The sequence below is a fragment of the Onychomys torridus genome, chromosome 5 (genome assembly GCF_903995425.1).
Source record: "Onychomys torridus chromosome 5, mOncTor1.1, whole genome shotgun sequence".
Lineage (NCBI taxonomy): Eukaryota > Metazoa > Chordata > Mammalia > Rodentia > Cricetidae > Onychomys > Onychomys torridus.
This window is the reverse complement of record NC_050447.1, coordinates 123,724,119-123,735,108: the sequence shown is the minus strand read 5'-3', so window position 1 is coordinate 123,735,108 and position 10,990 is coordinate 123,724,119. Positions and strand designations below refer to the sequence as shown.

Below are 10,990 nucleotides of genomic sequence, written 5' to 3'. Positions count from 1 at the left end.
CCCTTCCTAAGGATCTACTCAAGTCTCATTGGTGTCAAATGTTTTTACTGACAGGTTCCAGCTGCACCAAGAGAAAAGAAAGGAGAACAAGGCTCCAAGGCTCCTACAGCTTACTTAAATACACACCCGATTCACTGGCCATCAGTGCCCAACCCTCAGACTAAACTCTGTTATTTTTTTCCAGAAAATATTTACTGAGTTGTACCTTCAGTACACAGCACAGTGAGTCATGTGCCTTCTTCAGTAAGGGAAGTTATGAGAGCCAGACTGAGTCCCAGGGTCCATTCCTTTCCTTCACTGCAGTCCACCCACCCCAGAGCCTGACAGACCTGGCCCTCAGCCACTCAGTAAGCACTGTGGCTCCAGCAACATCAATCCCTGAAGCACCAAGTGCCAACTATTCTAACAGCAGAGGAATGCACAAATTTCCCTAACCCAGCCTTAAGCACAAGTTACATTTGTCAGAATAAGTAACATAGAGACATCCAAAAAAATAAAATCTATTTAAGAACATTATTAGGGCTGGAGAGATGGCTCAGAGGTTAAGAGCACTGCTTACTCTTCCAGGGGTTCTGAGTTCAATTCCCAGCAACCACATGGTGGCTCACAACCATCTGTAATGAGATCTGGTGCCCTCTTCTGGCCTGCAGGCATAGATGCAGACAGAACACTGTGTACATAATAAATAAATCTTAAAAAAAAAAAAAAAAAAAAAAAAGGCCGGGCAGTGGTGGCGCACGCCTGTAATCCCAGCACTCCGGAGGCAGAGGCAGGTGGATCTCTGTGAGTTTGAGGCCAGCCTGGTCTACAGAGCTAGACCAGGACAGGCTCCAAAGCTACAGAGAAACCCTGTCTTGAAAAAAACAAAACAAAACAAAACAAAACAAAAAAACAACAACAATAAAACTATTACTAATTCTCTATTTACTACGTGGATTAAAATTACCAAGAGATAGACACAGGTAGCAACGACATCTTGCACTACTGCGTCTCACTGACTGGTATTTAAGTACGAATGAAAGTACTATAGGCAACAGTCAAAGGATGGGTAGGCATGGAAATGTTCAACACACATTACTGAGTTCTATATACAGTAAGAGTTAAAAGTCACAATTAATTAACATTTCTCATTAAGACCGAACCAGAAGCCCACAGTTAAGATATGTTGAATGCAGATAATTGTGCCTTTCTCTGCCACCATTCAAGCACATGTACATTTTCTTCTGTTTCTATCAAACCATGTACGGAAATGTCATCTGACTTCAGGACCCCTTTCAGAAAGAGATTCAACACATCAGCACAAAGTTCAGTCAGAAGTTGCACATAAAGGGTTTATTTTGAATGTTTTAAGGAAGGATAGAGTTACATCATAATTATAAAAATTACTTACAGAATTAACAGAGTTGTACTGTGTATACTTCTAAATGCAGAGAACAGGGAACTGTCTACACGTTGTATAAAATAAAGTTAAAATTAAAAATGAATTCAAGCTCAAAAAAATGAGGTCGTTTATCTAGTTTTAAATGTGAACACGAAGACCTCTGAACTCTACTCATCCATTCGAACTGCACCAATGATGGAGAATACAGAGAGCGCAGCATTCCCAAGGAACACAGAAGTTTCAACCATGGTTATTTTGTGAGTAATTTTTCCTGTGTCATCTTTGGAGGACTTTCCTCTCTTAGACAATCAGTGTTTTCAGGCACTACAATCTGTGACATTAGAGCAGTCTTCTTTCTAATGGGTCTACAGTGTTCAAAGATTCAGGCCCAATGCACTTCGGGGTTTGGCACATAAAACAAAATAAATGAAATCTGGCTTAGAAGCAACTGTGATTTTTAGAGCGTGCACAGTCCCTTCGAATGCTGCGTGACATATACAACTGGAATCACCTTCTGTCGGCGCTACGACTGCTTCACCAGTGCGTCTTTACCCTACAACCACTAGAACAGCACAGTAAGCAAATATACAGGAAACCAAAAGCAAATTCAAAGAAAGAAAGAAAGAAAGAACCTAAGTCTCTTTAACATGCAATTTTACTTAGTTACATTGAACATTCTACTTAGAAGAGAGCATGCAAAAAAGGATGGTCTGCTTTAAGGTTCTTCTCTGAAGTTTACGTGGCAGCCTGACGTCACACACGCACGCACACACGATACGATACTAGAGCAGGTAAGTGAGGAAGGCCAATAAATTTTATACACAGATCCACGTCTTGTGTTGCCACAAGCCCCATGATAATTTTGGAAATTAATGTTGAATCCGAAAGAGGAATCAACATTCAGATACCAGAACAATGCAAGCAATGCATGCAGATCTGAACTGTGAGCCTAAGGGATGCCCAAGGTGGCAGACTCAGGAGGAGAGTCCGTCACCATTAAGGGTGGTGGAAGCCACCAAAAGAAGAGTGGGGGAGGGATGGAAAAACAATAAAAATACAAACAAACAAACATAAACCTTCCCCTTCCCTCAGCCTTATGTAAAGGCAATAAATGGAACAGTGATCAAAGTCATCACCATCATCATGTTGCATTCCTCTGGACCAGGAGTTCACGGGTAACCAAAGTAATGTGGGCTGCTTGCAGAAAACCACAATGCAAGTCATCAGATAATGGCAGACATGTCTTAACAGATCCAGCCCTTGGGACATTTCAGCAGGAGCTTTACTTCCTAGTCACCATGCCATATTCTGCACTGTCCGTCTATAGGACACACTTGCCCACCTGTGCTACAGATGCCAGTATAGCCAGTATGGGCTATCCGAGTCAGGCTCGGCTCTAAGATTTACATGCAGGACGACACCTGGTCACATACGCTAGAAGCACCAAAGACTAGGGTATATCACACTGCATTGAGAAGCTTGTCCCTGGGTCCCTTTGGGAAAACACTGAGCACAGGGTGATTGCAGCAAGGGACAGAACTGAGGTACTGTGTTCACATGGTGAGCAGTTGTGACCATCCAGAAGCATGAGGCAGTCAGCCTCTGTGAAGACTAAATGGGTATCCAATAACCATGCTCCCTGAACCACGGAATGACTTCTTGCATCAGGAAGAGCCCCAACAAGATAAGCAAGCCTAAATTAGGCCAAAGCTGTGGTGTATGCTCATTCAGCCCCAGAGAGGATTTCCAATCTCTACAAGAGACTGGTTTTACAAACCATCTTTCTTCCTAGATGACAGGGAAAGAACCAGGGCTCTTCCAAAACCAAGTAAGAGCAAACAGATGTTTGGCTAGTTAACCAAGCACATTTTCAGTTCTATCTCAGCTTCAAACAACCTTACAGAACAAACCAGGGCTGCACTCAGTGGCCAAGAGCTGCTAGTCACCCATAAGCCAGACAGCGTGACAGCCTTCCACAGTGACACATAATGTACATGCAAAGCCCAGGGCCACGGAGGGAATAAACCGCATGAACAGCACAGCTGGAGCAAGAACACACTGCCACATCAGGGTCAAGGCAAGAAGCCATATTTGTTCAACATTCACTGTAGGGGAAAAGGCCAGGAGGAGAGGGAGCAGGTAGGGAAGGGGAGAAGAGGCCTTCTGACCATAATCTTTATCAACAATAATAGTAGTAAAAATTAAAAGCCCCAGAGAACTTAACAGAAGGCAACGTTGCCATACTTAAGACTTACATTTCTAATACCAATGCACTGTTCTTGCAGGAATTTACCACATATACAAACCACTGATATATTGTTGCCTTTTAAATCCATGTACTAAAATCCTGATGACTGGATGCATAAAAATGGACCAATGTGCCATCCAAAAGCACATCTACATTATTCCATGTGAACCAAGGACCTGGGCTTTATTTTAAAAGTACTTAAGATTAAAGAGTAAACAACAACTATAAAAAAAAAACAAAACCAAAAAAAAGAAACAAACAAACAAAAAATCAAAACAGAAAACAAAGTTTAGAATTGAAGGCAGCCTTTTACCCAGATTTCTCAACAGTTTACTAAATTCTACTGTGGGTCGTTGACTGTTTATGGCTAATTTATACCTGGACTCATAGCTAAAAGCCTCCAGATTGAAATGGTACTCTGAATTCTGACCTTTGAAACAACCTAAATGTCCCTGTGTGCTTCCCGTGCCCAAATTTAATTTTAAACAAAGAGCAGGCATATTATAAATATGACTGACTTGGGTCAAGCACTCCTGTTGAACTGGAGAAAACATTATTACCCCCCACCCCACTCCACAAGGAAAGGAGTGCCAGTGGTGAGTGCCTGTGTGTGTGTATAATATATACATAGGCACACAGATGCAGATCTAGACAGGTAGCTATAGATACATAATCTCTCAAAAAAGGCAGTAACAAAAATAACAAACTATGCTTGCATTGTGGCAGCAGAATAAGACAGTGTGTCAAAGTGATGGGGAAAATGGTTACAACTTATCCAGATTTAAATGACTATGATACTAGCTTAACTTTTACCAACTTGCTTGTAACCCCCAACAGACAGCCTTCTTGTAAGAGGGAGGACCCCCGCCTCACACAGACGCTTTGAAGAGGGAGGACTCCCCTCACAGATGCCTTGTGTTCGAGTCAGTCTGCACTATTCAGAACAACACCAGCTCCGCTGGTGGAGATTGTGGGTTCGCAGGGACATCTAAGCTTTCATTAAACTGGAAAGCAATCAAGTCTTTATGTCTACAAATTATACATTTAATAGTTCCACAAATTTGGCAAAGTTTGTGATGACATCTAGGATGTTTTCACCAAATCGTAGACGTAAATATGGAAGTCGTCATCAAACTTGATGAAATAGACAGAGGGTTTGGCCTCTACTTGGTGGATGACCATGCCAGTCCTTTTCGAGCCATCTTCTTTGGCATATTCCACTTGTTTGCCTACCAGGCTGTCCACAACTTCTCCTGGTTCCCTTTCTGCTGGAGGAGAATCATCTATATTTAAAAGAAAAAAAAAAAAAAATCAAAGCCAATATTTAGATATATCACTACCACATTTAGCAGCAAATACAAAGACTTTAAGATATCCTGAGTTCATCATGATGTAGTCAACACTTTTCTTAAAAGGCCACGCACACGGTCAATGTCCCAATTAGTCATCTATGAGAATACAGCACCAAAACGGCCAAGGGCAATCCAGAAATTAATAGTTGAGATGTACCTCAGCAAAACACCACTCACATGGTTCGCCGAACCTCATCCAGACAGACACATGAATGACTTAAAAATTGTAACCCAAACTTCTAGGGATCACATTAAATTCTAACTGTAATGATCTAAAATTAAGTTTAAATGCCTTCGAAATACTTTGCTACAGGGCTTCCCGAGAACACGCTGCTCACTTCAAATGCTGAGGCATCATTGGGGTTTACCTGTGAGTCTGAGAGCTCCTCCTCCTCCTCCTCCTCCTCAACTTCAATGCATTCCACCCATTTCCTACCCAGTTTCAGAATAAAAGAAATAAATTCTTCACACTTTACAAGTAAGCACTAGGTGAACTCCATTCAGACCAGGAAAACAGATCCCTGAGGACAGCCCAGGTATCTGTACCATCCATCCACAAGAGCCTCAGGTTGCAGTTACCTCTGGGAAAACACAGAATGACAACAAGCTACCACTAACCAAAACAAAACTAAGTGGGGTAGGGGCATGAAGCAGTCACAAGACTATTTTAAAGCATTCCTTGGAGGTTCAGAAGAGCGCCAAGCTTTTAGAGGAAGAGATGGCTTCAGGCTAGCCAGATGTCTCAGGTATACAAACAGCCTCTGTGATCACGGTGTAACTGGAAGCACAGGCGTTCACTATTACTAGCACAGCTTCCTAGTGTGGCTCATGTAACATGTACATTAACATGTTTCCTCCCAACTATAGCAGGCCTCTAACTGAATGACAATCAGACCACTACAGCGATCACTGGTACAAACATACAATAGGAACTGAACCCCTGCACATGATCACTTCTTTTAAACCAGAAAGTGAAAAAAGTAGTACTTCTTCCTCAAAAATTCTCTTCCCTCAGGTGGCACTGTCCTATTACACACACTTCCACAGAAACTTCCAAGTTTATCAAGGAATTCCAAAGCATCATGCCAGCTGGTGACAAGCTCTGCTAGTCTAAACGTCTACTGGGGCTTACTAGGCCAGCAAAGGATCTGGACTCAAACCATAAGTGATGGGGCTGCTTCAGAACGCACCAGAATGCCAGCACTATTCTAATGGGAGATCAACTTCCACATAACTGACAGGAAATTAAGAAGCTTGGAAAGGCATGAGAAGATCAAGGAGTGGCTGGAAAAGTTGCAGCATTATGTGTGAAGAACTTGCACGTCTATTCTTAGCTCAATAGCACTTGCTTTGATGGACTTTTACCTACAGTTGGAGAATGATTTTAAAGAACACTCTTCAAAACATATACCCTAGAGTATATAAACAATTTTCTTTGTAAAATGAACACAAACTTAAAAAAAAAAAAGTAGTCATTCCAGGTCAGATAAGCTTATCAGTAAGTTCCTTAACTGGCTTCTTAAAAAAAGGTTTTTTAAAAGGAAAAAGAAACGACCATCACACCACTAACAGTGTTGGCTAGCACAATGTCTCAGGCCAGGGGCCCATGTGTCTGAGGAAATAGTCCTTTTAGAATAGTTTTAGCCTGATGTGGAGGTTTATGCTCATGGTCCTAGCTCTCAAGAGGTTGGGGGTAAGGAATCTTGAGTCTGAAGTCTTGGTTTAAATAGCAACACACTGTTTCAAAACAAAACAAAAACTCATTAGTAAATAATTAGGTTTATCCAAAAGTCACATTAAAAAAACAATCCCATTTATAGAAGCTTAAAAAAATTCTTAGGGGCAAAAGAAAGGAAATGTTTAGACTCTTAAAATTATAAAACTTGATTGAAAACCATCACAGAGCTCAAAGTTTTAAAAAGCATCCTCACTCACAGACTGGAAGACTTGCTACTTATCTGTGAACATGAGAGGGCAGTATATTCTGCAGACACAACACCAATGCTGTCAGAATCACAGCAGACTTCTTTATGGAAATTAGCAAATTGATTTTAAAATGCACATGCAAGTGTAAGACACCCAGAGCAGCCAAGACATCCTGGGATGCACAAGGGAAGGCCTCATACTTCTGATTTTAATACTTCCTACAAAGCATTGGAATGAAGACAGTGTGGGAGCTGCAAGGACAGACACAGAAACTGTCAACAGAACTGGGGTCCAGACACGTGCACAGATCCACAGCCAACTGACTTCACCAAGGTACCCAAACCATCCTATGGAGTAAAGCACAGTCTTTTCATCAAACAGTGCCTAGCCCAAGCAGAGCTACGTGAGAAAGAATGAGTTGACCTCTTCTATACTTACTTCACGTTATACTACATGTTAATAATAATAAATCCAATATAAAACTGTAATTCTTAAGACACCAAAAGCACAAGAAACAAAGAAACAGATGAATTGAGCCTCAAAGTTAAAAACTCGGGTGTCAAAACTCAAAGAAGTGAAAAGACAATGAAATGGCAGTGCACACCTGTAATCCTAGCACCCCAGGAGCCAATGTATAAGATGGAGAGTTTGAGGCCTGTTTGGACTATAGAGTAAACTGCAGGCCAGCCTAAGCAACAAAGCAAGACTACCGCAACTCCCGGCACACTGCTAAGTGAAAAGACAGCTCACAGAAGAACACCAGTAAATCTGATTTCTAATAAAAGACCAATATCTAGAATGCTGACTCTAAACAATCACTTCACTAGAGATACACAAATGTCCGGTAAGCACACAAAAAGATCCCTGTGACATCAATAGTCACCAGGGAAACAAAGCAAACCACATGGGAAACTACCTCATCCTCACTAGAAGAACTGTAAGACTAAATTTTAAAAACAAGTGAGTGCTGGTGAGGATGTTAGGAAAGCAGAGCCTCACTCACTGCTGAAGGCAATGCAAAGGGGTAGAGCAGAACAATACAGCCTGGAGTTGCCATCAAGACCCGGCAATTCCACTTCAAGGTACACACCGAGGAAAAATGAAAACAAACACCCACAGAGAATCTCAGATACATATGCTTATAAAGCATCAATATCCATAGTAACCAAAACATGGTAACAACCCAAATGTGAACCAACAGCTAAACAAATGAAATATGGTATAATCTATACAATGAATTATACCTGAACATTATTTATAAAGGATAAAATTGAAAGCATGTTCCAACATGAGGGAACACTGGAATCATGTGAAACAAAAGGTCACAAAAGGCCCCATGAAATATATTCATGTGGAAGTCCACAAAAGGAAGATGCACACAGGAAGTAAAATTATTGACTGCTTAGTGGCTGTGAGTAAAGGATAGGGGATCAGAAATTTTAAAAAAGCTGGGCACAGTAGAAGCAGGGAGATCAGGAATTCAAGGTCATCTTGCAACTAAGAAAAATCAAGATGTACCTCTCAAAAAGCAGGAGTGGGGGTAAGGAGTGGTAAGCAGCATGGGCCTTTCTGATATAACAGTACTCTGAAGCTAAGTGCCTCAATGAGCACTCATCTATGAATACAGTAAAGAGCACTGGGTTGACTGTAGGGTACAAAAATGACGGCAAAATGAAACTGCTCTGTTTAAAGAAAAACCTGCCTGGGCACAGGGGTGCACTCCTGTTAATCCCAGAACTCTGGAGCCTGAGGCAGAAGGATTAAGTTCAAGGCCAGTTTGAGTTACAAAGTAAGTTCTGGGCCAACCTCTGCTACATGAGACTTTCTCAAAGAACAAAACCTAAGCTTCATAAAACCAGGTCACCCCCTGCAACATAACCATTTTCCACTTTGTGATCTAGCTGCTACTACTCAAAGTTCTCTCCCCGGTTCAGTTGTCTTGTTCCTTGGGGCTAGGGATGCAACACAAGGCCCCATTTGTGCTCAGCAAGCCCCATTTCTAGCACTGAGTTGTATCTCAAGCCTCCAATTAAGTTTTCTGAAACTAGTATTCACAGATTAAATTATCACCATAGATGACCAGCTTCAAAATAAATCAGGAAAAAGGAGATAAAAAGTGTGGTGATATATTGTGTACCCTAATAAAACCTGCCTGAAGATCAGAGGACAGAACAAGTCACTAGATTAAACATAGAGGCCAGGCAATGGTGGCACACACATTTAATCCTAGCACTTGGAGACCGCGATCTGACTCTTTGCAAGTTCAAAGCTACATGAGATTGACTCATCTAGGAGAGAAAAAAGAGCCAGGCAGTGGTGGCACACACCTTTAATACCAGTACTGGGAAGTACACACGCCTTTAATGCCAGGAAGTGATATGGTGGGCAGAGAAAGCTATATAAGGTGTGAGGAGACAGGAACTAAAGTAGGCTGAGGAAGTTCTTTTGGCTGGAGCTCTTTCAGGTTGAGAAGTTGTTGAGGTAAGAAGTGGTGGCTGTGGCTTGCTCTGCTTCTCTGATCTTCAGGCAAATTTTATTAGGGTACACAATATATCACCATATAAAAGCAGACTGACAATGAGAAAACAGCTGCTAAAAACAATGGAATGGATTTACTTTATTCCCTACATGATCACATACTTTCCATTTATAAAAAAATCCCACTGTAATTATTTCTAAAAATTTAAAATAACCTTCCCAAGTAATCTAACATTTTATCATCTAAAATTCACAAGGAAAAGTTTGACTATGTTTGCGCGTGCGCGCGCACGCGCGCGCGCACACACACACACACACACACACACACAAACAAACCCAAAACACACTTGCAAACCCATAACTCAAATACTTTAGTTAAAATACTAATTCCCTTCAAATCACCAAAACCAAAAGTTGCTGGTGTGTTAAACTTACTGGAATCGGGCATGATGCGGAGGTCGCCTTCTTTGTAATCATCTAGGAGCTGGTACATGTACAAGACAGGGTCTTTCTCATAGGTGATGTAAAACCATGTGTTCATGACAGGTGCCCGTGCCAAGACCATCCCCCTCCACTCATCTTTAGAGCCATCTTCTGTTTCAAACATGTGCTCCACTGCTTTGCCAATCATTGTGTCCGCTAAGTGTGCATCGCTGATCCGAGATGTGGCTGGAATTAAAAGAGCAAAACACTTGAGCAAGTGTTTACTAATAGAGACAAGCTTTGCCCATACAATACATTAGTGAACATGAGAGTGACCAAGAGATCTAAGGCGAGTAACTACCAAACCAAATGCCAGGGCTGGCACAGAAGTGAGCTAAACAGGAAGAAATATGGCCCAAGGTGAGTAATAATCTGTTTTGTTCTTGTTTTCTAGACTCAGTTGCTCAGTATTACACCTAAACACATATCTTCAGTGGTTTTGTTATTGCTTATTTAGCAGTTACTTTAAGCTATGAGTTAGTACTAGACTCACAAATAGGAAAGAACAGCAGAGTTCTCACACACAGCACATGGTGCCGGCCCCTTCCTAGTAACATCTGGTGAAGTCCTATGACTCTCCATGAGCCCACCCACTCTCACATAAATAATGCAAAATAATAATAATAATAATAATAATAATAACCTTAACATATGTCTTGTTATTGTTTTAAGAGAAACCAGAGTTTCACTTCTCATTCTTTTCATGTTCTCAGAACAGTTATTTACTCTTATACCTACAATCTATTCTCCATAGCAACTAGAGTGATCACTATCCTATCTTTAGAGAAAACTGTCATTTAAAATATTCCCACCTTGTCACCATCCTTTAGCCTCCTCCCCCCAAAGTCCCTCCTCTCTTTGAAGCATGCCCCACCTGCCCAGATAAACTTCCTTCCCTCTTCAGAGGACAGGCTATTTCCACAACAACATCCCCAGAGAGTGCCAGGACAATGGCACCACCAGCCTCATCATGTGCTGTTCTGTTCTTAGTTAACAGTCCTTGTTAGCTAAAGCTGTCTTATTTTATGGACTTGAGGACCTCTCCCTGTTTCTAGCAACTAGAGCAGTTTCAGGCTGTCTGTGTGGTGTCAAGAGACAGCCCATTCGTATAAAAAATGGGTG

The 10,990-nt window shown here is 41.5% G+C and overlaps 1 protein-coding gene across 2 annotated transcripts in view; it reads right to left on the bottom strand.

Moving 5' to 3' along the window:
* Window positions 1-1,305: 1,305 nt before the first annotated feature.
* Window positions 1,306-10,990, bottom strand: part of Spin1 (spindlin 1) — a 50,889-nt gene continuing 41,204 nt past the window's right edge. For both annotated transcript variants that reach the window (XM_036188353.1, XM_036188354.1), the window contains exons 5-6: window positions 9,821-10,054; window positions 1,306-4,912 (exon numbers count right to left, since the gene is read on the bottom strand). In XM_036188353.1, coding sequence (XP_036044246.1) covers window positions 4,713-4,912; window positions 9,821-10,054 — 434 coding nt within the window. In that variant the 3' untranslated portion in view covers window positions 1,306-4,712. The remainder of the gene's footprint in view (window positions 4,913-9,820; window positions 10,055-10,990) is intronic.